The 25,385-nt window shown below is 37.2% G+C and overlaps 1 protein-coding gene and 1 non-coding gene across 2 annotated transcripts in view; both read left to right on the plus strand.

The window, feature by feature from the left end:
• Nucleotides 1-2,218: 2,218 nt before the first annotated feature.
• The window catches only part of MNS1 (meiosis specific nuclear structural 1), a 44,155-nt gene continuing 20,988 nt past the window's right edge, over nt 2,219-25,385 (plus strand). Inside the window, exons 1-4 of the mRNA XM_043987516.1 lie at nt 2,219-2,349; nt 3,251-3,475; nt 5,410-5,537; nt 8,489-8,591. Of these exons, the coding sequence (XP_043843451.1) occupies nt 2,347-2,349; nt 3,251-3,475; nt 5,410-5,537; nt 8,489-8,591 (459 nt within the window). The 5' untranslated portion in view covers nt 2,219-2,346. The remainder of the gene's footprint in view (nt 2,350-3,250; nt 3,476-5,409; nt 5,538-8,488; nt 8,592-25,385) is intronic.
• LOC122745047 lies at nt 24,130-24,293 on the plus strand. Its single transcript, XR_006355342.1, has one exon. It is a non-coding gene; the product is annotated as a U1 spliceosomal RNA (small nuclear RNA).

Here is a 25,385-nt window from a genome sequence, read left to right on the forward strand (position 1 = left end):
TAGAGAACGTTCCTCACAAAGAGCAACCTATGGTAATGAAATTATAGGTTCAACGAAAACACAAAACAACAACAATAAACAGATCCATATCCAGAGCAGTCTCAACCTAATTCAATATTTCAAACTTGGTGGGGAATTTTTAATGCTTTCTTGAAAGTCTAAACAAGGTAAGACCATTATCCACCCCCTACCCCCATCGCGGCAAATTTGTTATAATTTCCTTTAATAAAAACTATATTAATTATTTCTATTTGTTTAAGTGTTCCGGTTCCTTAGTATGGATTCCAACAGTTTTCCAGGCATAAAAAAGGAAATTATTTGGTCTATAGTGCTAAATGGATCAGTGCCACCAGTTTAAATATAGAAAAGAGAGTGAAAGGTTGGATGACTTTGGAGTCAGAGGACCTGGATTCAGATTCCAATTCTGATTGATGCTTACTATAACCTGTGTGACCTTGGGTGGGCCATTTAATCTTCATGAGATTCAGTGTCCTCAGTTGAAAAATGAAGAGGTTAGACAAGATGACCTCTGATGTCCCTTCCATCTCTAGAGTTATGATCCTATGATCATAACTCAACAGTTCTCTAATAAAATGGCTGTCTATAATGACAAGTGACACATTTTAGCCAATATTTCTACAATTTTATCCTCAAATCTCTTCAAAACTCTAATGGGGCAGGGGATGGCTTCTAATCTAATCAATTTATTTGCATCTTACCTTGATGATTTAGTTTTAGCAACTCCTGTGCATTCACCATTAATCACCTAAGATATTTAGTCAGTTGTCAAACTTTGTCATTTCTATTTTCGGGATATCTCTTTTATGTGTAACCTCTCCATTCACACAGTCAATAATACTCTAGTTCAGGCCCCTTTCCCATGGTAGTGCCATAGCTTTCTATTGCTTTTGAAATCCCTCTTTCTCAATAATATTAGCTAACATTTTTACAGCACTTACTATGTGCCAGGCACTATGCTAAATACTTTACAAATATTTCCTTTGATCCTCACAACAATCCTGCCAGGTAGGTTTTATTATTACTATTCCCATTTTACAGATATGGGAACTGAGGCAAACAGAGGATAAGTGAATAGCCCAGGGATACACAGCCAGTAAGTGTCTGAGTCTGGATTTGAACTCATGTCTTCCTGACTCCAAGCATGATATTTCATCCGTTGTACCACCTATTTAATGTGTTTAACATGCCCCTTTTTTTCTCTGTCTGTCTCTGTCTTTGTCTCTGTGTGTGTCAGTCTGTCTCTATCATTTTCAGTTTCTCCCTATTATTCTTTCCTTGCTGCCTACGAACATGGTCATGTGTACCCTAGCCTTAAAAAAAACAAAAACAAAAACAACTTTACTTTTTTTGTTTTTGTTTTTGCAGGGCAGTGAGGGTTAAGTGACTTGCCCAGGGTCACACAGCTAGTACGTGTCAAGTGTCTGAGGCCGGCTTTGAACTCAGGTCCTCCTGAATCCAGGGCAGGTGCTTTATCCACTGCGCCACCTAGCTGCCCCCAACAACTTTACTTTTGCTACACTTTACTTTGTAATTACGCATTTCCTGAATGATACTTTTAAACACTCGTATACAAGTTATCATATTGTAATATGCCACAGCCTCCTCATTTCCTTTATACCATTCTCCATTGTCCTTTGGGTCACCTGAAACTTTTATGCTTCTGGCTGTAGTGTTCCGCGATTTAGCCATAAAATCACCAGGAGAATAATTATGTTAAAAGATACATTTTTATTTCAGAGATCAGCCTGTAATTATTTAAAGCATTGCATAATTTTCCGAAAGCAATGCAGCACCTTCAATTCAAAGTCTGTGTCTTCTCTTTTCTTGTTCTAATTCATTTAGGATCTCTTCTACGCTCTACCAGAGGATAATGAGCAATCAAGAAACAGGCCAAATGAAAAGCTTTCCACGCTAAAAAAGACTGTTTGGAAAGAGTTTGGAATCGTCTACGTAACTTGGGAACATGGCTCATTCCTGAACATAAGGGATGGAGCTACATGGTAGAACTCGCTTTCCAAGCATCCAGCCCTGGAAGCTTTTATCCCATAGAGGCGAGACCCCCCCCCCCCTTCTCCCATCCCGAGGCGTTGATTGGGTATCCCCGACAACCAATGGGACGCCGCGTTTTGCACGAAAGCTCGAAGGCGCCTGCGTCGATTCAACTTGGGCTGTGACCGTTACCCGGGATACGCGTTGTAAACAGGAGAGCGGGAAGAACTCCCGCCGGCAGAAGGAGTAGAGCTGGTGTCCAGCTCTGATTTCGGTCTTGGGCGTGAAGGGCAGTGTCAAGTTCGGTGAGGAGCGCAGTGCTTTTCGTTAGCCAAGATGGTAAGTGGTACCTGGGGTTCGAAACGCGAGGCGCCCTAGGTGAGAAACTACCTCCTGCCTGGCCCCTGGGAGCCCTGAGGGCTTCCTCCCCCTCCTCCTCTTTTCCCTCTTCCCTCCCTCCTTTATCTCTCCCTCCTTTTCCTTCCTCCTTCCCTTCCTCTCCCATCATCAAACCCTGCCACCCAGCAATCTGGAAATCTAATTTATATCAAACAACACCAAGAAAGCGTGAAAATTTGCGCCCTTCACTATTTAATTAGTTAGCTTCTGTATCCGCAGGCTTCCAGGTCTTGTTCCTTGGCACCCTGGTTGGGGAGGGCACCCAAAGTAAATAAAATCTCAGCTTTAGAAGATTGGATTCGGTGGTACTTGCTGGTCAGTAGATTTACTGGCATTGTGTTAGGGGAGTTGGAAGGTGATACTTGAGAAAAGCAGTTTGTGGGTGGTAAGAGGTCAGTGTATTCACTTGGCCCTTTCTAATTTATACAGTTTTCTGAATTCAGGAAAGAAAATAAAAGCACAATTCTCATTTCCTTGAAGTCACTTGTCATAATACACTTTTAAGCTTAATGTTGATATTCATCTCAATGTTTTTCAACTTCTACTCTTTCCTCCTAACCGCCAGCTCATCATCCCTTCTTTCTCTTCTTTTTTCTCCTTCCATCTTTCTCTGTTACACTCTTTCCTTATACTCCTTTTCAAACAATGGAAAACAACATGAAATTACTTGTGACAGGATTTTATGTTATGGTAATAATAATAGCTGCCATATAGCACTTTAAGTTTTGCAATGTGTTTTTTTTTTAAATTAACATCTTTGATTCTCACAGTTTAGGTTTGATAACTAGAGTTTTATGGAAGAAATAGGGAAACATAAATGGTGTTTTTTTTTTCATTTTAGGCTACCTCAGAAAAACGAAAGCTGAGTGTTGCAGAAAGACATCAGAAAGCAGTTAATGAAAAATTCTTTAAAAAAGAACAAATGCAGGAGCAAATAAAGCAGGGAAAACAAGTCAAAATACAGAAGATGATAATGGAAAATGATGAACGTATTGCACGGAAAAGAATCCTCCGATTACTACAGGATGAACAATTTGAATTAGATATGGAAGAGGCTATTCAAAAGGTAAGTGCTTCCCAATATAGTATCTCAGATTACTCTTTCTTCCCCTTTCTACTGAGAAGCATGCAGCTAATGTTATTATAGTACATTGAAAGTGATACCAGCTAATAATAGTAATAATAATTCACACATACATAGGGCTTTAAGGTTTACAAAATGCTTTTCTCACAATATCCTTATCACAAAGTTACTTCATAGAAAGCTATGGTCCTTTTTTTTTTTTTTGATGAGGCAATTGGGGTTAAATGACTTGGCCAGGGTCACACAGCTGGTAAGTGTCAAGTGTCTGAGTCTGGATTTGAACTCAGGTCCTCCTGAATCCAGGGCCAGTGCTTTATCCACCACGCCACCTAGCTGCCCTGAAAGCTGTAATTCTTAACTTTCACTTCCTTTTTCATAGAACTTTACCATTCTACTTCCATTAAGCTCTACAGTAGAGGTATGGGGGTAAGACATTGACAAGAATTACACTGGATGAAAAGGTATAAATACATTATTGTAGGAAATACCCAAATTTATAAAACCATAGGTCCATTGAAACATTGATGTATGTGTGTAAGGCTCTGTGCCAGCCACTGGGGATATAAAAATAAAAAAGTTTTATCCTTCCCTCAGCAGAATTTATAATTTGTTATGGTGAATGTACCATATACATAAAAATAGACAGTGCAGAATGTGATACAGGCAAAGGAGAGATCCAAACAAAATGCTCTATGAAAATTTGAGGAGGGAGAGAACCTGTTAAGTTGAGACCAGAAAAACCTTCACAGAGAAGGTAGTAGCTGAGTTGAACATTAAAGGAAGAAAGAACCTCTGCATAGGGGATAGTCTCTGTGAATGCAGAGAGGTGAGATACTGCATTTTGAGTTTGAAAAATAACCAGTAAACCAATTTGGATGGATCAAAGTGTGAATAAGGAAGTTATGTGAAATAGGACTTGAAAGTTAGGTTGGAGCCTGATTGTGCTAGTCTGAATAGCTTGCATCTTTCCCTAGGAACAGTTTGGAGCCATTGGAAGTTTTTGTTGAGGGGAGTATAGAGGACAGCTCCTTGTGAAATATTTCTGAAGGCTAAGCTCCTGTACTGACTCTACAACTGCTTTTCTGCTTAAGTTTCTGTTTTTCAGGAATTAAGTTTTTTTCATTCCCTTTCCTTTCATATATGTCAGGTCCATAACCCTTGTCCCAAGACTTCCTCTCTTTGTTTGGTTTTGGTTTGGGTTTTTTTGCGGGACAATGAGGGTTAAGTGACTTGCCCAGGGTCACACAGCTAGTAAGTGTCAAGTGTCTGAGGCCAGATTTGAACTCAGGTCCTCCTGAATCCAGGGCCAGTGCTTTATCCACTATGCCACCTAGCTGCCCCCCAAGACTTCCTCTTAATTGTACTTTGTGCAAAGCCAATCCAGGAGGATGTTACCTTGAAATAACAACATAATCGTTCTATCCAGTCAGAAAACTTGGTTCAAATTATGCTAGCAATGCTTACATTGCTTCCTTTCCTTAAACGTCTTGCCTGAATCTAACTCCTGTATGACTACAAATACTAGTTCAATCTCTTGGTGAAAGAGACCTACATGGTCTCTTCTCACTTTTGTGGTTCAAATGCATTACCTTTCCTACTGTGCTAACAAGAGTATTTAATTAGTATTCTTTATTAAACATCCATATTATGCAGAGCAAACCACAGGGTAGCCCAAAACAGAAGATGTAGCTCTTGTTTTTGAGGAGCTTTAGTCTAATTCAATTAAAGAAACATTTACTATGTTCAAGACACTGTGCTAGGATCTGGGGATAGGAAAAACAAAAATGAAACACTCTCTGCCCTCAAGGAGAACGTTACATTCTGCTGAAATTGTAATAGAAAAACTAATAAACTGACTTACTGACATAATTTTCTATTTCTGGAGAAGGAAATCTAAAATTATTTTCTTTGGGTAGGCAGAAGAAAACAAAAGGGTGAAGGCAATGCAGCTGGAACAAGAACAAAAATTGGCTACAGAGCTTGCGAAACTAAAGAATGAAAGTCTAAAGGATGAAAAAATGAGGCAACAAATAAGAGAAAACAGGTACCTTTATTTCTTTAAATTACAAATCATGTACAAAATTTTCTTTTGTATAATTCAACACTTAGTATTAATTTGTAATATAATACGTTGAGTCAAAATCTTCTATAGAATTAATAATTCAAGCCACTTTATGCTGCAAATACTTATAAGCACTATAACATTCATCTCAAGGGGAAAGGAAATATTTTAAATGGCTATTTCTCCATAAATATTATGGTGATAGAAAATACTTTTAAAATATTTAACCTGAAATAAAACATGATGTTATGTTAAATAGTAGAAATACCTTGGTTAAGGCAATTCCAAGGGATTCATGATGAAAAATGCTATCTACCTCTAGAGAAAGAACTGATGGAGTCTTAAATGCAGATCAAAGCATGCTATTTCTCACTTGTTTGTGTGTGTGTGTGTGTGTGTGTGTGTGTGTGTGTGTGTGTGTGTAGTTTTTTTTGGTCTGTGTTTTACATGAATGCACATGTATAACCTACATCAAATTGCTTGCCATCTCAGGGAGGGAAGAAAGATGAAGGTAATTTGGAACTCAAAAATTTTAAAAATGAATGTTAAAATTGTTTTTATATATAATTGGAAAAAGTAAAATATTATTAAAGCTGGAAGAGAAATCAGAAAAAAGAAATACCTTGATTAGGAATAATCCAGCTAATTAGAAAACTTAACTAACTGGGATTTTTTTTCTTGCAATCCTGTTTTCATATGAAAAGTAATTAAGGTAATGTCTAGGATATATTACAAAATTAAAACAAAACATGTCCGTATCACAATATTCATCCAGCCCAATCTCTAATACTTCCTTCATAAACAGAACAGGAAATCCACAGTATTTAAACGAGGTGTCTTCCAGAAGTTCTTTTGTAAGTCAGTTGAGAGTTTGGAACACATTTTGGTATACAGTTTTTCACTGAGCTAATATTTATTGAGCATCTTCAATATACAAGGCACTGTGCAGAGAGCTGTGAAGTATGCAAAATTTATAAATGTGGTTCCTATATTCCAGGAATTTAGAATCTTATAGAAAAAATAACACAGATGAAGAACTGTGATACAAAGCACTCTATAAAAAGTACCACAGTAGTGGCATACTTAATACTGAACAGGACTAAAAAAAGGAACAGATCACTTTAGGTGGAGCAATCAGGGAAGGCTTCATGGAGAAAAGAGAAATAGAAAGTCTTTTAAGTAATGTTTATGTTTCCACGGTAGGCCACAAAAGCCTTTTTTACGATATTTTATTTATAATATTTTACAGTATTTGAAATACTGTCTATTTGCAATATAAAAATATAGTAATAGAAAATAATATGTAGATATTACTACATCATTGGTTAAAATGGACTTTTTAGTGGAAAAAAGGTATCCTCTTTCCTCCCCCACCCCCCAAACATCCACACTGTATTTTTTTGTTTTGTTTTTTGTTTTTTTGTGAGGCAATTGGGGTTAAGTGACTTACCCAGAGTCACATAGCTAGTAAGTGTTAAGTGTCTGAGACTGGATTTGAACTCAGGCCCTCCTGAATCCAGGGTCCGTGCTCTATCCACTGCGCCACCTAGCCGCCCCCTCACACTGTATTTTTAACTCTTATTCTTACCACTCTAGCCCCAAGGGCATCTTGGAAAGCTAAGGGAACTTCTGTTCTGGGAATATGTCTTTTCCTACCATGATATAGGCACATTCATATTTATAGGATGTTCTGAAGGTGAGTATAATTTTGAAAGTACAGTGAAAATTAAGAAGTTGAACTAAATTATTTCTATGGTCCCTTCCAATTCAAACTAAACTCCAAACAATCTTCTCATGACAGATTTGACGATGAGGTTGCCTGTTCAAAAAACATGTCTCCTGCTTTATCTCTAAAGGAAAATACATATTCCTCAACCTAACATTTAAAGCCTTTCATAATCTGGCTTTAACCTACCTTTTCAGTTTTACCTCATACCAACCACCTTCATGAACTCTACATTCTAGCCAAATTAGACTATTAGCTGTTCCCCCAACTCCTACACCCATACATTCCCATGTTATCTTCCTTGGCTGGAATGTACTCCCTCCTTTTTTTGACTGCCTATAATCCTTGTCTTCCTTAAAAACTTCCTACCTTCTCTGTGAAGTGAGCCTTCCTGGATCCTCCCCAGTTAGTGCTCTCTCACCCTCCTCCAGTTACCTTGTATTATATTTGTGCTATATCTCAGTAGAATATAAGCTCCTCCTTCAAAGTAGGAAATATTCAATTTTTGTTTTTGAATCCCTATTACCTAACACAGTGACTTGCACATAGGATGGTCTTAATACATTTTTATGGTGATAGTAATTCTGTAATACTGCAATGTTTAGAATGTTTTAGAAGTACTACAATTTCTTTAGTCAACAAAAAAGTTAATTACATTTAATATGGTGTTTTAACTAAGGCAGAAAAGTGTCTCACGACACAAAAATATTTAAAACACTATGCATAGAAATAAAGTGTTTTCTGGTGAACTGCTTAGTTCTCAAGCATTTCAGTTAATTATGATTTTATTAAAGTTGTAATGTATTTCTTGCATGTACTTTTTATACAATTCAACAAATAGTTATTAATTACTATGCACAGATCACTTTGTTAAAAACTAATGGGAGATAAAACATTTTAGATAAAGATCTGGTTCCTGACCTTATGGAGTTTACAGGCTAACAGGAAATATACAAACAAATAAATGCATATATATATATATATATATATATTTAAATAAATGTATATTTAATCACATTATTTAGCAAGTGATGTTTTTGTAAAAGTCTTTCTTAACTTTTAGAAAAGAGTAAGGAAAAAATTTCATGTAATTCAAATTTGGTATTTAATATATTACATATACTAAATCAAATAGATTCTTGAGTAGTTCTTAAAGAAAACAAATTATCTAATGCCTTTTATTGGTTAAATGAATTTTTTTTAACAGTCTTGAACTTCGAGAATTGGAGCAAAAATTGAAAGCAGCTTACATGAATAAAGAAAGAGCTGCGCAAATTGCTGAAAAAGAAGCCATCAACTATGAGAAGATGGTAATATTTTTTCTTAAAACATGTAATAAGTCTATATGGAGAGATCTGAAATAAACTGTAGGTGAGGTCTTAACATTTGTTTTGCCCTGCTACACTTAGTTTAATCCCGTTACAAAATATTCTAACTACCTAAATGTAATATATTAAAATTCCTAAGCTCCTGTTACCCATAAAAATAAAACAATAGAAATAAGAGAGTTAGACAAAAAAAATTGTGTATTTGTGTTATGTGTACTCATACTCAGATACTCAAAAGGATGATCTTATTAGTGTGGATGTTTTCTGTTGATGCAAAACTGCAGTGCATCAATGCTTGCCCAATAAGTTCACCACAGGGAATTCACTGAACATGCTAAAGGTGTTTTGTTTTGTTTTTCTGGTTTGAGGATACTAGGGAAGTAAACAGATTTTTCACTGATCACTTCTTGATCTCATGTTCCACAAGATCAGCCTATCTTCTTTTTTTGATCAGATATTTCTTTAGATGACTAATTCTTCTTAGTCCCTTATTTGTTAGTGTTCTAGTCTTCTCATATCTACTGTGCATCTCTCTATTGCCCTCTGAGTGGTTTTTTAATTCTTAAGAGACTCTATGGTGTTTCATGACTTAGGCATACAGCAACATTGGTAGAATGTAGGTATTAAAAAGATGGATACTTATTTCTGGAGAAGTTTGGAGTATTTAAAGAGCTTTTCAGTTGGGGGGGGGCAATGAGGGTTAAGTGACTTGCCCAGGGTCTCACAGCCAGTGTCAAGTGTCTGATGCTGGATTTGAACTCAAGTCCTCCTGAATCCAGGGCCGGTGCTTTATACGCTATGCCACCTAGCTGCCCCATTACTCTTGCTTTTTTCATGATGTGATTTTTATATCTAGGTCATGTATTCATTTGTAGCTTATTTTTGGTATGAAGTGTGAGACATTGGTGTGATAAAATAATGGAATTTGGCAGACCCCTGGTCCCACCTGATTGATTTAATATTGTTTGAGAAACCAACTAAGTACCTACTTGGGATGATTAAATATAGGCCACACCTGGCTTGCCCTGAGTGACGTATACTGCTGATGTCAGCAGGGACCACTCTCAGCCATCCAGCTTGAAGGACCTCCCTTTTGGGGGAGGGAGAGAAAAGGTAGAAAAGAGAATGCTGAGGCTGGGAGCTCTCTTTCCTGTTGGTGAGCTTCCGAGAGCAGACTGGAGAGGGGCTGCACAGCTGACTCCCATAGAAACGATGGACCCCAGGTGGTGAGTTAATAGAAACGAGTCCAGCTCTTCTAATTAGCTGAGCTGGAAGCAAGTTTGGGGATTGAATCAGTCTTTGCTAGAGCCAGGGAGCTTATCCATTTTTCTCTTCCCCTATTCCCTTGTCCCTGGCTTTATTAACATCACCTTTGTTATATATTTTATTCCCATTAATAAAACCTGATTTGTTTGTGGAAAAGAGGCTGTTAATCTCCTTTCTTATTAGCCCGGGAGAAATAACAAAAAAAGGCAGTTTGGAAGGGAGGAAACTTTGGACCTAGAGGTCCCTCATTATTTTCTGAACCCCAATATTACGGTGAGCCACCCAATTAAACTCTCCCCATATTAAATTTGGCCCCTACATTGGTCGATACCATTCCAGTTTCCCCAGAAATTTTTGTTGAATAGCGAGTCCTTATCTTAGTATTTGTAGTCTTTTATTTATAAAATATTATGCTACTTTTTTATATAGCTATCTGATCCACTGGTCAGTTTTTCTACTTTTTAACCACTGCCAAATAATTTTGGTAACTTATGTTTTGTAGTGTAAGTTTCAGATTTCATACTTCTAGGTCCCTTCTTGCTTTCCCCCTATTATTTCTTTATATAATCTTCACCTTTTCCTTTAGTTGAATTTTGTTATGATTTTTTCTCAGTATTTAAAGTAATCCTTTAGTTTGTAATGGCGATGAATAAGTAAATTAATTTAGGTAGCATTGTCATTTTTATACAATTGGTACAGCCAAACAGTGATCAGTAAATATCTTTCCATTTATTTAGATATGTCTTTATTTCTATAAAGAGTGTTTTGTGGCTGGATTAATATAGTTCCTCTGTAATTTCATATGTGGACTCTCAAATAGTTTATACATTCTGCAGTTGTTTTGAATGAAATTTCTCCATCTCTTCCTCCTAGGTTTTGTTGATAATATATAGAAAAAATTGATGATCTATGTAAATTTTCTTATATCTTGAATCTGCTGAAATTGTTTCAATTAATTTTTTGGTTGATTCCCTAGGGTTCTCTAAGTAGACCATTATATAAGCTACAAAATCCCCCAAAACAGTGATTTTTGATTCCCTTCACTGATACTTATTACTTCAGTTTACTTATTGATATAGTAAGCATTTTTAAAGTTTTCTGAAATAATAGTGGTAATAATGAATGTCTTTACTCCTAATTATATTGGAAAGGCCTTTAAATAATTTATCCATTATGTATCTGTGTGTGTGTGTGTGTGTGTGTGTGTGTGTGTGTGTGTATGGGAGAGAGTTGGCTCTTGGTGAATTTAGATCCTATTTACTATATCAGGGCATGTAGGTGGCATAGTGGATAGAGCACTGGCCCTGAAATTGGGACAAACCAGAGTTCAAATTTGACCTTAGACACTTACTGTGTGACCCTGAGCAAGTCACTTAACCCCAATTGCCTTAAACATCCAGGGCCATCTCCAGTCATCCTGATATATATCTTGCCACTGGACCCAGATGGCTCTGGAAGAGAAAATGAGGCTGGTGACTTTGTACAGCCCTGCCTCACTTAAATCCAATTCTTTGCAAGTCATGATATCATCTCATGTCATGGTCCTCTTTGAGAATGAAGGACAAACAACATTTAGCTTATCAAGAAAAGGTACATTGATTTTTATGCTTTTAAACTTTTTAAAAACAAAAATGGGTATCATATATTTTTAAAAGCTTTCTTCATATTTTGATAAGATAATGTGACTTAATTATTTCTGTTATTAATATAATCTATTATATTTGTAGTTTTCCTATTTTTGAACCAACTTTTGCATTTCTGGTGTAACTCCAATCACAGTGTATAATCTTTGAAATATTTTCCTAACACTTCTTTGCCAGTATTTTATTAAATATATTGATATTTCTTCCTCTGCTTTGTTTCTTCTTGGTTTTGGTTTCATAGAAGGAATTTGGTAGAATCCTTTGTTTTAGAAAACAATTCATGTAATACCAGAATTAATTGCTCTTAGAATATTTGATTGAATTAATTTTTTTTTTTTTTGGTTTTGGTTTTTGGGGTTTTTTTTGTCAGGGCAATGAGGGTTAAGTGACTTGCCCAGGGTCAAGTGTCTGAGTCCAGATTTGAACCCAGGTACTCCTGACTCCAGGGCTGGTACTCTATCCACTGCGCCACCTAGCTGCCCCTTGAATTCACTTGTAAATCCATTGTATCATGGAATTTTTTTACCCTTTATGAATTAATTTATAGCTTGATCAGTTCCTTTTTCTGATATTGGGTTGTAAGGGGCTAAAATTCTAGCTAATCTGTCTAAAATATCTAATGAGTGGTCGCCAATAAATTATAAACTTTAGCAAGAGTTAGACTTTTAAGCATTTATTAAGGAGAATAAGAATTTGATGAAGAGAGAGAGAGGCCTAGATTCAGCTGTCTATCTCAGGGAGATAATGTCTCCAGCTCCTCTCCCCCCTGAGGTCCTCCAGAAAGAGACCAAGAGAGCAAGCCTCACCTCTTTTATAGACAGTACCCACAAGCAAACGTCACTTCCTAACGCCAAGGAAAACTGCATGGCTTGCCCTCAGACGCCTTCTCCTCATGGTGGAGCTTTCCTATAGTAGCTCTCCAGCAGGTGGCATCATTACAGGGTTATTCAATTTCTCAATTTCTGTTAATCTGTTATTTCATATTTCTCTAAATATCTGTCCATTTCATTTAAATGATCAGCTATTGGCATATAGTTGGGGAAAATAGTTCCTTTTAAAAATATTTTATTTTTTCCCAATTACATGTAAGGACAAGCATAATAGTTTTTTAAAATAATATTTTCCCCCAATTACATGTTAAAATATTTATAAACATTTTTTTGAAGTTTTGAATTTCAGATTCTGTCCTTTCCTCCCCTTCCTCATTCTCTAAGATGGTAATCTGATATAGGTTATACATATGCAATCATGTAAAATATTTCCATATTAGTAATTGTACAAAAAGAGTCAAACAGAAAATAAAGTGAAAAATACTGTGGTTCAGTCTGTATTCAGACAAGATCAATTCTTTCTCTGGAGGCAAATAGCATGTTTCATCATGAGTCCTTTGGGATTATCTTGGATCATTGTATTGCTGAGAATAGCTTCATTTTGCAATATTGCTGTTACTGTATACAATGTTTTCCTGGTTCTACTCACTTCATTTTGCTTGAGTTCATATAAGTCTCCCAGGTTTTTCTGAAATCATCCTGCTTGTCATTTCTTTTAGCACAATAATATTCCATCACAGTCATATACCACAACTCATTCAGATATTCACCAATTGATGGGTATCCCCTTGATTTCCAATTATCAGCCACCTCAAAAAGAGCTACTATGCATATTTTTGTACAAATAGACCTAGCAGTGGTATAAGTCAAATAATTTCTAATAACTTTATTTCTTTTGTTTTCATTTTTTGTGAATTCTCCTTTTTCATTTTTGATACTAGCAGTTTGATTTTCCTCTCTTTTAAATCCTTTTATATAATGTTTATCTATCTTATTGTCTTCTGCCAAAAACAAAAAAAAACCCTCTCAGTTTGTGCTTTTTAAATCAATCCTGTGGGGTTCTTTGTTTACAGTTTTGTTCATTTCTTCTCTGATTTTCTGAATCTTTAATTTGGTGTTTAATTGTAGTATTTCAATTTATTGCTGATCTAATATTTTTAGTTTCATGCTAATTAATCTGTTCTTTCTCTCTTTTGTTGATTATTTAAATAGTTTTGTCATTTCTGTTTGTCCTTCAAAGCCCTTCATTACCTAGCCCCTTCTCCCCATACCTTTTTAGTCTTCTTATGCTATACACTCCCCCTTCTCCTCCCCATATATATATATACTCTTCAGTTCAGTGACAGTGACCTCCTTCCTGTTCCTCAAACAAGTCACTCCAACTCCCAACTCCAGGCATTTTCCTTGGTTGTCCCTTGTGAATGGAATGTTCTCCTTCCTTGTCTCTGTTTCATGGCTTCCTTCATTTTTTTGTGTATACATTTGTTCTTTTCATGACCCCATTTGGGGTTTTCTTGGCAAAGATACAGGAGTGGTTTGCCATTTCCTTCTTCAGCTCATTTTGCAGATGAGGAACTGAGGTATTAGACAGGGTTCAGTGACCTGCCCAGTGTCATACAACTAGTAAGTTTCTGAGGCCAGATTTAAACTCAGAAAGATGAATCTTAGGGGGCAGCTAGGTGGTGCAGTGAATAAAGCATCAGCCCTGGATTCAGGAGGACCTGAGTTCAAATCCAGCCTCAGACACTTGACACTTACTAACTGTGTGACCCTGGGCAAGTCACTTAACCCTCATTGCTTCCAAAAAAAAAATAATTAAAAAAAAAAAGATGAATCTTTCTGATTCCCAGTTCAGTGCTTCAGTCACTGCACACCTAGCTGCCCCCTGGTCTTCTTTCAAATCCTAGCTAAAATCCCATCTTCTACTGGAAGCATTTTCCAATCCCTCCTAATTCTAGTACCTTCTCTTTGTTGATTATTTCCTATTTATCCTGAAAATAGTTTGTTCATACATAATTGTTTGTATGTTGTCTCATAAGCTTATGAGCTCCTTGAGAGCAGGCACTGTCTTGCTTTTCTTTGTATCCCAGTGCTTTCTCAGAACAGTGCCTAGTGCATTGTAGGCACTTAATAATTATTTGTTGACTGTGTGAATCCTTGTGTTTCAAGTGTGAGGGTATGTGGTTTCTAGTCTATTCTGAGCTCCTCTTCCATTTGGGGTATGAATTAGGTTATACTTATGTTAATGATTATGATTGTTATTTGTGTATTTTGTTGCATGTAATTCTCTTCTACTCTCTCATCTTTTCACTGTAATGTCCCCTTCTCCACCTCTCTGTTTTCAAGGAAAAACACAGTGATGGAAGAGATATAGTATATCTGCTTTTCTTCTAGAGACCTCCTCTTCCCCTCACCGAGATGCTGATCATTTTTATCTTCTCCCTTTTTTGCCCTTTTAATTTCCTTTCCCTTTATTGTCTACCTTATGTTTAAAATAGTTTTGTTTGTAAATACTCCCTTCTCCTCATTATTGCCTTCATTTCCTTCCACCTTCCTGCCTGTTTCCTTGTTGATTTGAATGTATTTTTTTAATTTCTTTTTTTTTATTGTTTTTTTTTGGGGGGGGGAGGCAATTGGGGTTAAGTGACTTGCCCAGGGTCACACAGCTAGGAAGTGTTAAGTGTCTGAGGCTGGATTTGAACTCAGGTCCTCCTGACTCCAGGACCAGTGCTTTATCCACTGCACCACCTAGCTGCCCCAATTTCAATGTATTTTTACATCAAACTGTATTTGTGTTCAACTCTTCTTTGTTCCAGTCAGATAAGAGTGTGAATTTAATGCTCTCTTCATCTCTTCCTCCGTGTTTGTATATGCCTCATTTTGTACTCCCTTCAAAGAGACCTTTTTTTCTTCCTTAGCATATTCCTTCTTCCTTATCTTTCTTTTGTTACTTCTACCAAAACAGAATTAATCCATTGCAGTGCTTTCAGCTTGTTTTATTTAATTCCCTCTATAACCCTTGAAGGCATTAAATTCTGAAAGGATACTCTATTCTTCTCCCCTTATTAGAATATAAACCCTTGATCATATAACCCCTTCCATTTGTAATTACTCTTCTAGAATTTTCTTGACTCCTGCGTTTGTATTTTAGAGTTTCTACTCAGGTATGGTCTTTGATTAGGAATCCTTGAAAGTCCTCAATTCCATTAAAGGTCTTTTTTTCATTTTTACCCTGTAGGATTATACTGAGTTTTGCAGGGTAAGTTATTCTTAGTGTAAGCCTTTATCTTTTGCCTTTTATAATACGTTTTTTCTAAGCTCTCCTCTTCTTTGAAGTAGTAGCTGCCCAATCTTGTATGATAGTACTTGATATCTTATTAGCTGCATGTAGTATTTTTCCTTTGACCTGGAAGCTTTAGGGTTTTGGCATTGATATTTCTGGGAGTTTTGGGGTTTTTTGTTTTTGTTTTTTTTTGTTTTGTGAGGCAGTTGGGGTTAAGTGACTTGCCCAGGGTCACACAGCTAGTAAGTGTCAAGTGTCTGCAGTTCAATTTGAACTCAGGTCCTCCCGAATCCAGGGCCGGTGCTTTACCTACTGCACCATCTAGCTGCCCCTGGGAGTTTTCATTTTGAAGATTTTTAAAGAATTAGTGAGTTCTATTTTCACTTTATCCTCTAGTTCTAATAGATATGGGTATTTTTCATTTATGATTTCTTGAAATATGATATTTTGGGGCTTTTCTTTTGTTATTTATTTCAGATAGTTTGATTATTTCTTCTTTACCTCTTTTCCCAGTCAGTTAGAAGTCATTGGTTTCTCTTTAGTTCATTCAGATTTTCAGGGATTCTGTTTCCTGGGTAAGGTATACCAGCATCTTTTCTAGGCTATTCTGCTTCTGTCTTTACTCCATAGCTTCTGTTTCACTTGTAATCTCTTACTTTGTTTCTTACAAACATTTTATTCTCAGAGGTTCTGCCTATAATTGTGGAGTTATTCCCTTCTGGGTTTTCCATTAAGTTGATTCTTGACTCAGTACTTCTTCATAGTGTTTTTTGTTTTCTCATGTTTATTCATATTTTATAACTTCAGTTACTTATTTGTCTTAGTCTCAGGGCCAGGCTCCACCCCTTTGGTCCTGACCTTGATTTTCTTGATACTGGATACTGCTGGCTTCCACTTCCCTTGGTATGTCTTCACTTAGAGGTTTTTTTGCGGGGCATTGAGGATTGAGTGACTTGCCCAGGGTCACACAGCTAGTAAGTGTCAAGTGTCTGAGGTTGGATTTAAACTCAGGTCCTCCTGAATCCAGGGCTGGTGCTTTATCCATTGTGCCACCTAGCTGCCCCCTCACTTAGAGTTTTAAAAGGCTTCAGTGTCCCTAGTTTGAGCTCTATCTTTGATTAGGGCTAACTTTCAATTAGGAAAAAAGGTGGCTTCTGTCCCTTGAGGCTTTCTTGATCTGGGTGTTTGTCTTCCCCTTGAACTTTTTTGATCAGGGTGCTCTGTGGTGTCTCTCCTTCCTTTGACTTCTTTGGTCAGAGGACTGGTTGGTCTACTCTGTCCCTTAGAACTTCCCCAACAGGGGAACAGAGTGGTATTTCATTTCCCCCTCAGTCTTTGCTGGTAAGGGTGCTACTGACCAGGATGCTCCATTTCCCTTTCCCCAATAGTTCCCTTTTAGAGTGCTGAGTGGTTTCTGTATTCCTTGGGACTTGCCTGGTCAGGACTTTGCTTTGGGCTTCTTCATTTATTGTATTACCCCAGATTTATGGTCTGTTTACCTGCATTCACGTTGGCTTCTCTGGCAGAACTCTTTTTCTGGTGTTCAGAGCTTCTGGCTGGGTTTTTTATTTGTTTTTGGAGTAATTCTAGTTTGAATGAGAAGCTCACTGAGGTTTCTCTTTGGATTTTTGGGTCATTTTTTCATTTTGTAATCTTTCTAAATCATTGTTGGAGTACAAATGGGAGAGCTGGGATCCTACATGATGCCACACTTCCATCTTAGCCAGAAATCTTCTCTGTCAGGATGTTCAGGAGATCCAGATAATGGGAACTGTTCTTAGTATTGAACTGGCCATTATATGGTAGTGAATGGAACTTGGAAGGAGAGTATACAGTACCTATGGTTTGGGGGCTTTGTTCTACTCCGTGATGTCATCACTTTAGTGCATAGGGGGTGTTTGTGGTTGTTTGTGTTTGTCCAGGTTCATGTACACAATGTACACTAGAATTTGAGGAGGAAGCCATAATAAAAAATATGATTATATCCAGTCTACAGCTATGTATCTGAACTTTCAGTCGGAGTTATTCCTGATTTCTCATTCCTAGTGAATAATACTGGATAACTGGCAGGTATAATCTACATATGCAATGCAACAAATATTTACTAAGCACCTAGCCTGTACAGTATTTTATTTAGGTGCTGGGGAAATGAAAGTTTAGACAAGTGTAGTACTTAGTACCTAAGTAGCTAAAATATACAGTATTACACAATTCCATTAGAGAGTTACCCCAGAAATCCTGTATGAAGTCTAAGGGTTGAAAGGTCTATTCCAAGAACAGGGAATAGTGAGAGGGATGACAGAAAACTTCAAGGAAGGGTCAGTATTTCAGTTGGATTTTAAAAGATGGGTATGATTTCCATAAAGAAAGAGCTTCATGACATCTACAGATTTGACAAAGATGCCATCTCTGTCTCTATCCATATCAGTTTTTAAAATGTTGAACAGTACATGACCTGGGAATTCTATTAATGACCGTTGCCCATTAATGACTACCTTTAGTATCTATCTAGTGACTCAGTTCCAAATCAATGAAACAATAAATAAAAATGTTTTAACCAACTGTATTCTATATACAACTGTGTTACTACTGGGGATCCAAAAAATAACAAAGAAAAACAACCAAATATCTGCCATGAAGCTTACATTTTATTGGGGGAAACAACATGTACACATACCAGCAGTTACAAAATATACAAAGAATTGGGGTGGAGCAAGCAAGTAGAGTGTTCAAAAGAGGCCTTATAGGAGGGAACACTTGAGCTGAGCTTTGAAGAAAGCTAGGAATTCTCAAATGGAGAGAAGGAATGTATTGCAGGTACGAAGGATAGCAAAGATACAGAGGCAGATGAAATATCATGCATGAGGAACAAGTAAGCCAGCTTGACTGTAATCTGAAAGTAATGAAGGTGAGTCATGTGTAATAAGCCTAGAAAGGTAGGTTGGAGCCAAACTGTGAAGAATCCACTTGCTTTAAATGCCAGACAGAGGAATTTGTTTTCAATCCTAGAAGTAAGTATAATGGAGCCAAAATTCTACCTCAGCACAAGCACAGAGATTATTGGAGCCTTAGTAAATATTTCAATGAAAGTTGTGACCTTTGTATTTTCCTGACCTTCTAGGCTAGTAGCTCAGTACTTTGATACTTGGATGGATATTATTGATGTAGTTACTCTCTCTAGTGGTACAGATATATAATATATAACAATAGCTAAAATTTACACTGGGTGTCTCAAAAGTCTTAGTATAGTTTTAAGTTTCAAACAATATCTTTCTTTTGGTGTTTAGCTTTAAACTGCACTAAGACTTTTGATTCACCCTGTATTATTCTGTAAGGTTTGCAGAGAACTTTATAAATATGATCACATTTGATCCTCACAACAACCCTGGGCAATAGTGCTATCATCTTCATTTTACAGATGAGGAAACAGAGGCAGACAGAGGCTAAGTGACTTGTCCGGAGTCATAGCACTAGGAAGTATCTAAGGGCAGATTTGAATTTAGGTCTTCCTGATTCCAGGTCCAGCCTTGTATCCACTGTGCTACTTGCAGCCAGTCCATGCTTTCTCATTCTGTGCAGTTCTTGTGCACATCCTTTAAATCTTCCCAAAGAAGATCAATCAACATAGTAGTATCCTTCCTCTAGATCTCTTAATACTGAATACCAGTGAAGCTGGCCTTAGTTATCCCTCCCTCTCACTTTGTCTGACCCACCTCCTTTTCTGGTCATAGGTTTCTGTGATGATATTCTTTATGTTGCTTCTTCTGTTCTTCATTGGTAAGGGAGTGTAATGGAAATAGTGCTGAATTTAGGGTTGGAAGGCCTGGGTTAATATTCCAGCTCTCCCACTCAACTACCTATAGGATACTGGACAAATGACTTGGAGCTCAGTTTCTCCAGCCTCCCTGGGTCCAACTTTCTTCTCCATAAGATGAGACTGTTGGACTAGAACAGGACTTCTTAAACTTTTTCCCCTCACAACCCCTTTTTGCCCAAGAAATTTTTGTGACCTCGGATATATAGGTATATAAAATAGGTATACATAATCTCTTACTGTTGCCAAATTTTTCTCAACCCCCCACATTCAGTTATGCAACCCCATATGGGGTCACGACTCACAGTTTAAGAAGCTATGGACTAAGAAAATAATAATAAAAAAATTAAAAAAAACAAACAAGAAGCTATGGACTAGATGACCTCTAAGGTCCTATATATCTCTAAATCTACTGAGATTCTGTGATCCTAATGTATTGCTGCCTAATCAAACATACCATGTGCCTTTCCAATTTCGTTATACCTTCGAGTGATCCTACACTTTGATTTTTTTTAGAGATTGTATTATTGTATTACTTGAAAGAATTTAGCATCAGGAGAAGAATACTCATGTTTTAAATATTGAGCTTCTGTTTCAAGGAGAAGCTTTGGGTCATTAAAAGCACTATGCAGTTTTCCTAATAGAGTAATCCTTTCAAAAAAGGAAATGAGGTTAGTCTGGCATTATCTCCTCTTGATGAAATAAAGCTAGTTTTCAGTGAGCACTAAGTGCTTACAAACTATCTCTGTGATAATATGTTCTAATTTTTTCCAGTTATAGAAATCAAGCTCACCCATCAATGATTCGTGGACTATACTCTTCTTCCCTTTTATAAAAAATGAGAATTTGCCTTTCTCTTCTGTTCTTCAAGATTTTACATAGATCATTGACAATGGCTTCACAATCACATCTGCCATTTCTTTTAATATTCTAGGATATAATTTATCTGGGTCTGGGACTTAAAGTCATTTAGGGCAATGCTCTTTCTTCACAGGTTTTATGTTTCTATTTTCTGATAACCTTTTTTGTTCTATCCTTAATCCAAAGACTATCCTCAGAAAACAGAAGCAAAGTAAGAGTGGAATAGTTCAGCTTTTCCTCCCTATTACCCATTATCGTTAGTCCATCTTCAACAGTGGTTCTATCCTTTCTTTGATTCTATTCCCCTTTATGAGTTTAAAAAACTTATTTATTGCTCCCTGAATTCATTACTAGCCCTGGTTCTTCTTGGGCTTTGATCTTCTTCTTCTCCTTCTCCTTCTCCTTCTCCTTCTCCTTCTCCTTCTCCTTCTCCTTCTCCTCCTCCTCCTCCTCCTCCTCCTCCTCCTCCTCCTCCTCCTCCTTCTTCTTCTTCTTCTTCCTGGGCAATGAGGGTTAAGTCACTTGCCCAGGGTCACACGGCTAGTAAGTGTCAAATGTCTGAGGTTGGACTTGAACTCAGATCCTCCTGAATCCAGGGCCATTGCTTTCTTCACTGCGCCACCTAGCTGCCCCGATATGATTCTTAAAGGACACTGCTACTATTAGTTGTTTTTTTCTTTTATTTGCTCTTGCTTCCATTTTCTACATATGTCTTTTTTACATTTGATGAATTCCCTTTACTTCAATATTGGTCTCTTTAAGCAGCTCCACCTTTTCTTCCCCACCTTTTTGTGTCTCCAGAATTCTGTTTTTCATCTCTCTTGAGACTATTACCTTTTCAAAATATTAAGCCATTGGATCTTACTTCTCCTTTCTCTGGGACCCTTTGAAATCTGCTCTCCAAAAATCTAGAATCTCAGTTCCTCTTGTCATTTCATTTATCTCTCAAAGGATAAAATTATCATTGAGTTGTAAAAAGGAGTTCTGTTTTTCAGTTCTACATAAACATCATAGAAGCTTACTCTTTTCTCAGGATATGTATTTGGGATGTTATGGAAAATCCCCTGAGACTTGTCAAACTTGATAACTTCTACCTAATTTTTGTCATTCATGTGGGGACAAATAATACCATCAGGAGGAACCTAGAAGTTGCTGCTAAGGATTATGAAGTCCTTGGTGGAGACTTCAGTGGCACTGCTATCATTTTCATTTGCACTTGCCTATTGAAATTAAGGGATTCATAAGAGAGGGGCAGATCCGAGAATGGATAGCTGGCTAAGAATGTCTTTGAGAATGAGATTTTGATTTGGGGGCCATGACTATTTTTCATATAGGAACAAGGAGTTGGATTATACCTAGAAAGGGTTGACAAAAACATATTTGCCTGGAGTCATGCAAATCTAATCAAGAAGGCTTCAAAAACAAAGGAGAAAACTGCCCAAATAGATCTCACAGTCCCAGAAGAGTATAATAGGTACAGACAGTACAGGAAGAAAAAGAGCAGGAGAGGACTGGTAATTCATAGGAAATAATAAATATCCAAGAAGAAAATTATCAATAAAACATAATGACCTCAGATGTCCAACATTTGGGAAATAAGTAGGGTGAACTAGTTATCCCGGGAGGCAAATTTTGACATCATAAACACTATTGAAGTTTGGTGGGATGGGATTTGAGACTGGAATTTGGTTTGAAATAAAAATAGCCTTTTAATCGAAATAAAAGTAGAAAAATAGAAGTGGGACATTATATTAATAATATATATTCATGTGAGGAAATTCAGGAACCTGAGAGGAGAATCGTGGTAAAAAGTATGTGTGTACATATAAATGGAAGTAGAAATTGAAGTGATATTGTTTTAGGTGTATATTACCTCCTTAACAAAAATGACAAGGCATGAACCTTATGAGAGAAATATGACAGCATATGCCACGTTCTAAATGCTTTTCAATATTACAAACATGTTTTGGGTACCAACTGTTTGTAAGCAACTGCAGAAAGATACAAATATAAAAATGGGTAGGAACTGGAATAATAGGGGTGGGAAGGCCATAGGAAAGTGAAGAGTAGGTTTTGAAATTATTAAGGAATTTGTATCTTAGAAATTATCATTTGGGGCAGCTAGGTGGCGCAGTGGATAAAGCACCAGCCTTGGATTCAGGAGTACCTGAGTTCAAATCCGGCCTCAGACACTTGACACTTAACTAGCTGTGTGACCCTGGGCAAGTCACTTAACCCCCATTGCCCAGCAAAAAAAAAAAAAAAGAAATTATCATTTAAGAAACACAGCCCTTTGCACTTAATAGATATTTAGTAAATTTTATATTGAATTGAATGAAATAAAGCAGGTTGAACTAGTGATATAACACAACATGGGTTGTTTTTTATAAAGCACAAAAGTTCACTTCCTAAGTTTTATTCAAAGGAGTTCTACAGAGTTCATAGAACTATAGATTTAGAATTAGAAGAAAACTTAGAAGTCATTGATTCTGTGTCATTTTGCTGATGAGGAAACGGAGGCACAAAAAGGTTAAATGACTTGCCCAGGATCACACAATTACTAAGTATCAAACTTGGTTTCCTGAAGGAATCACCAAGGAGCGTTAGGGTAGTCAGTCAGTAAAGCTTCACTGGGCCTTGAAGGAAAGGTAGGTAGGACTTAAGAGTAGTGGAAAGGTTGGTCATGGGTAAAGGTATGCTAGTGATACAGATGTCAAAGAAGTCAGGACCCAAAAGAGGCTATCGAATTTGGCCATTAGGAAGACATGGTGACCTTGGAGAGAGTACTTTCAGTGGATTGTTAGGAGCAGCCAACAGATGTCATGTTTTTTTGTTTTTGTTTTTGTTTTGTTTTTAGTGAGGCAGTTGGGGTTAAGTGACTTGCTCAGGGTCACACAGCTAGTAAGTATTAAGTGTCTGAGGTCGGATTTGAACTCAGGTCCTCCTGACTCCAGGGCCGGTGCTCTATCCACTGCGCCACCTAGCTGCCCCAGATTTCATGTTTAAAAATAAGTGGGCTGAGAGTAAGTAAAGGCAACAATTTAGACGACTTTTTTGCTAAGTATGAATAAATTAACAAACCATTAGTCATGTAGTAAGCCTCTGCTATTGCCAGCAACTGGGGATACTAAAACAAAAAAACTATGTAATCTCTGCCCTCCAGGGTTTACAGTCTTTCAGGGAAGATTACTCATACATAAAGAAGTATATGCAGAATAAATACAAAGGAATTTGGGAAGGTAGGAAGGGCTCCAGCTGCTGGGAGAATTAGGAGAGTCTTCATGGAGAAAGGAGAACTTAAACCCAGTCTTAAAGGAAGTAAAGGATTCTGCAGTGTGGAGGTGAGTAGAGAGGGCATTCTAGGCATGGAGAATAGAACGCCATGTTGGATGAACAGCAAGAAGTCTAATTAGGTTGGACCCAAGAGTACTGAAATGGATGAGAACTGAACAGTGGGGAAGGGAAGAAGTCCTATAGGTAATAAGAAGCTAAAGAGCAGGTTTTGAAATTATACAAGGATATGAGAGGGAAGCCAAAGATTTTGTGATCAGTGGGGAAGTTCTGAATTCAAAATCACTGATCTTTAGAATTCTGATGAGTTCACCAAGTTAAAACAAAAACAAATCTTTCTGTACAGGAAAATAGGTTTTCTGCTTTTGCTTTCAAAACTCAAAATCTACTTTAGAAGCAGAGGTTTCTTTTCCTCTTGAGTTTTTTTAGATTCCTCATAGAGACAGAATTTAAGACATTGGTCTTAAATTTTTTTTCCATAAAAGTATTTTATTATTTTCCAGTTGACATTGGTTTTAAATTTAACCAAACCATACTTACCTGGAAGGGATGATTCTATGATCATGAAGGTGGTTTCCCCAGGGCTAAGCTTATCCATTGCACTCTGGATGAGCTGACCCCTGCAATTTCCTCAAATGTGGGAAATTCAACTGCACAATTTGTGGTAGTGAGGAACTGCGTTCATGCTCTTCCCAACAACAACAAAAAATAAATAAATTTAGCCAAACTGGTATAGTGGTACTAGCCCTGTGATCCCAGCTTTCCAGGAAAATGGCACCTAGGAGCTTTGAAATGCAGTGGGCTTGGGGCAGCTAGGTGGCACAGTGGATAGAGTACTGGCCCTGGATTCAGGAGGACCTCAGTTCAAATTTGGCCTCAGACACTTGATACTTACTAGCTGTGTGACCCTGGGCAAGTCACTTAACCCCAATTGCCTCACCAAAAAAGAAAAAAAAAGAAAGAAAGAAATGCAGTGGGCTGTACAGATGACAGTGGCCCAAAGTGTGGCATCCATACAGTTAGCCTCTGGGAGCAGGAAACCACCAGGTTGCCAGAGGAGCGGCAAAAGGCCCAGGGTAGGAAGTGGAACAGGTCAAAGCCCTTGAGCCAGTCAGTAGTAGGATTGTGAGTAGCCTTGATACTTCTAGCCTTGGACAAGATAGAGACTACTCTTTTTTTGTTTTGTTTTGTTTGTTTTTTGTGGGGGCAATGAGGGTTAAGTGACTTGCCCAAGGTCACACAGCTAGTGTCAAGTGTCTGAGGTTGGATTTGAACTCAGGTACTCCTGAATCCAGGGCTGGTGCTTTATCCACTGCGCCACCTAGCTGCCCCCTGAGACTACTCTTTTTCAAAAGGGAAGAAAAGGAATTGTGTTTCTAAACCTTTAAAGAATCTTTAGAGGCCAGTTTACTAGCTGTATGTATATTTTTATTTTTTGCATTTGCAAAAGCTTCTCTACTATCTTAATTTTTTTTTTTTTAAGATTAGGACAACTTCATTCCACAATACCAGAAAGATTTTTTTGTTTCTGTTTTTATCTTTGTTTTGTGGTAGGAAGTACATATTTGATTGCCTTGAGGAATTTTTCCCCTAAATCAAATTCAGGGGTTTTTTTTGTTTGTTTATTTTAGTGGATCCTAATGGGATTGAATGCAGACTAACCAAAAAGACTCCCATAAAAGCAAATACTTAGTGGGGAAAAAAAGAAACTTTCAGTAAGAATGGATTAAATGTAATCTTCCTTGTAACACAGATATATAAAAGGAAATTGTAGCAATTACCAAGAAA

Source organism: Dromiciops gliroides, chromosome 2 (assembly GCF_019393635.1).
Source record: "Dromiciops gliroides isolate mDroGli1 chromosome 2, mDroGli1.pri, whole genome shotgun sequence".
Taxonomy (NCBI): Eukaryota; Metazoa; Chordata; class Mammalia; order Microbiotheria; family Microbiotheriidae; genus Dromiciops; species Dromiciops gliroides.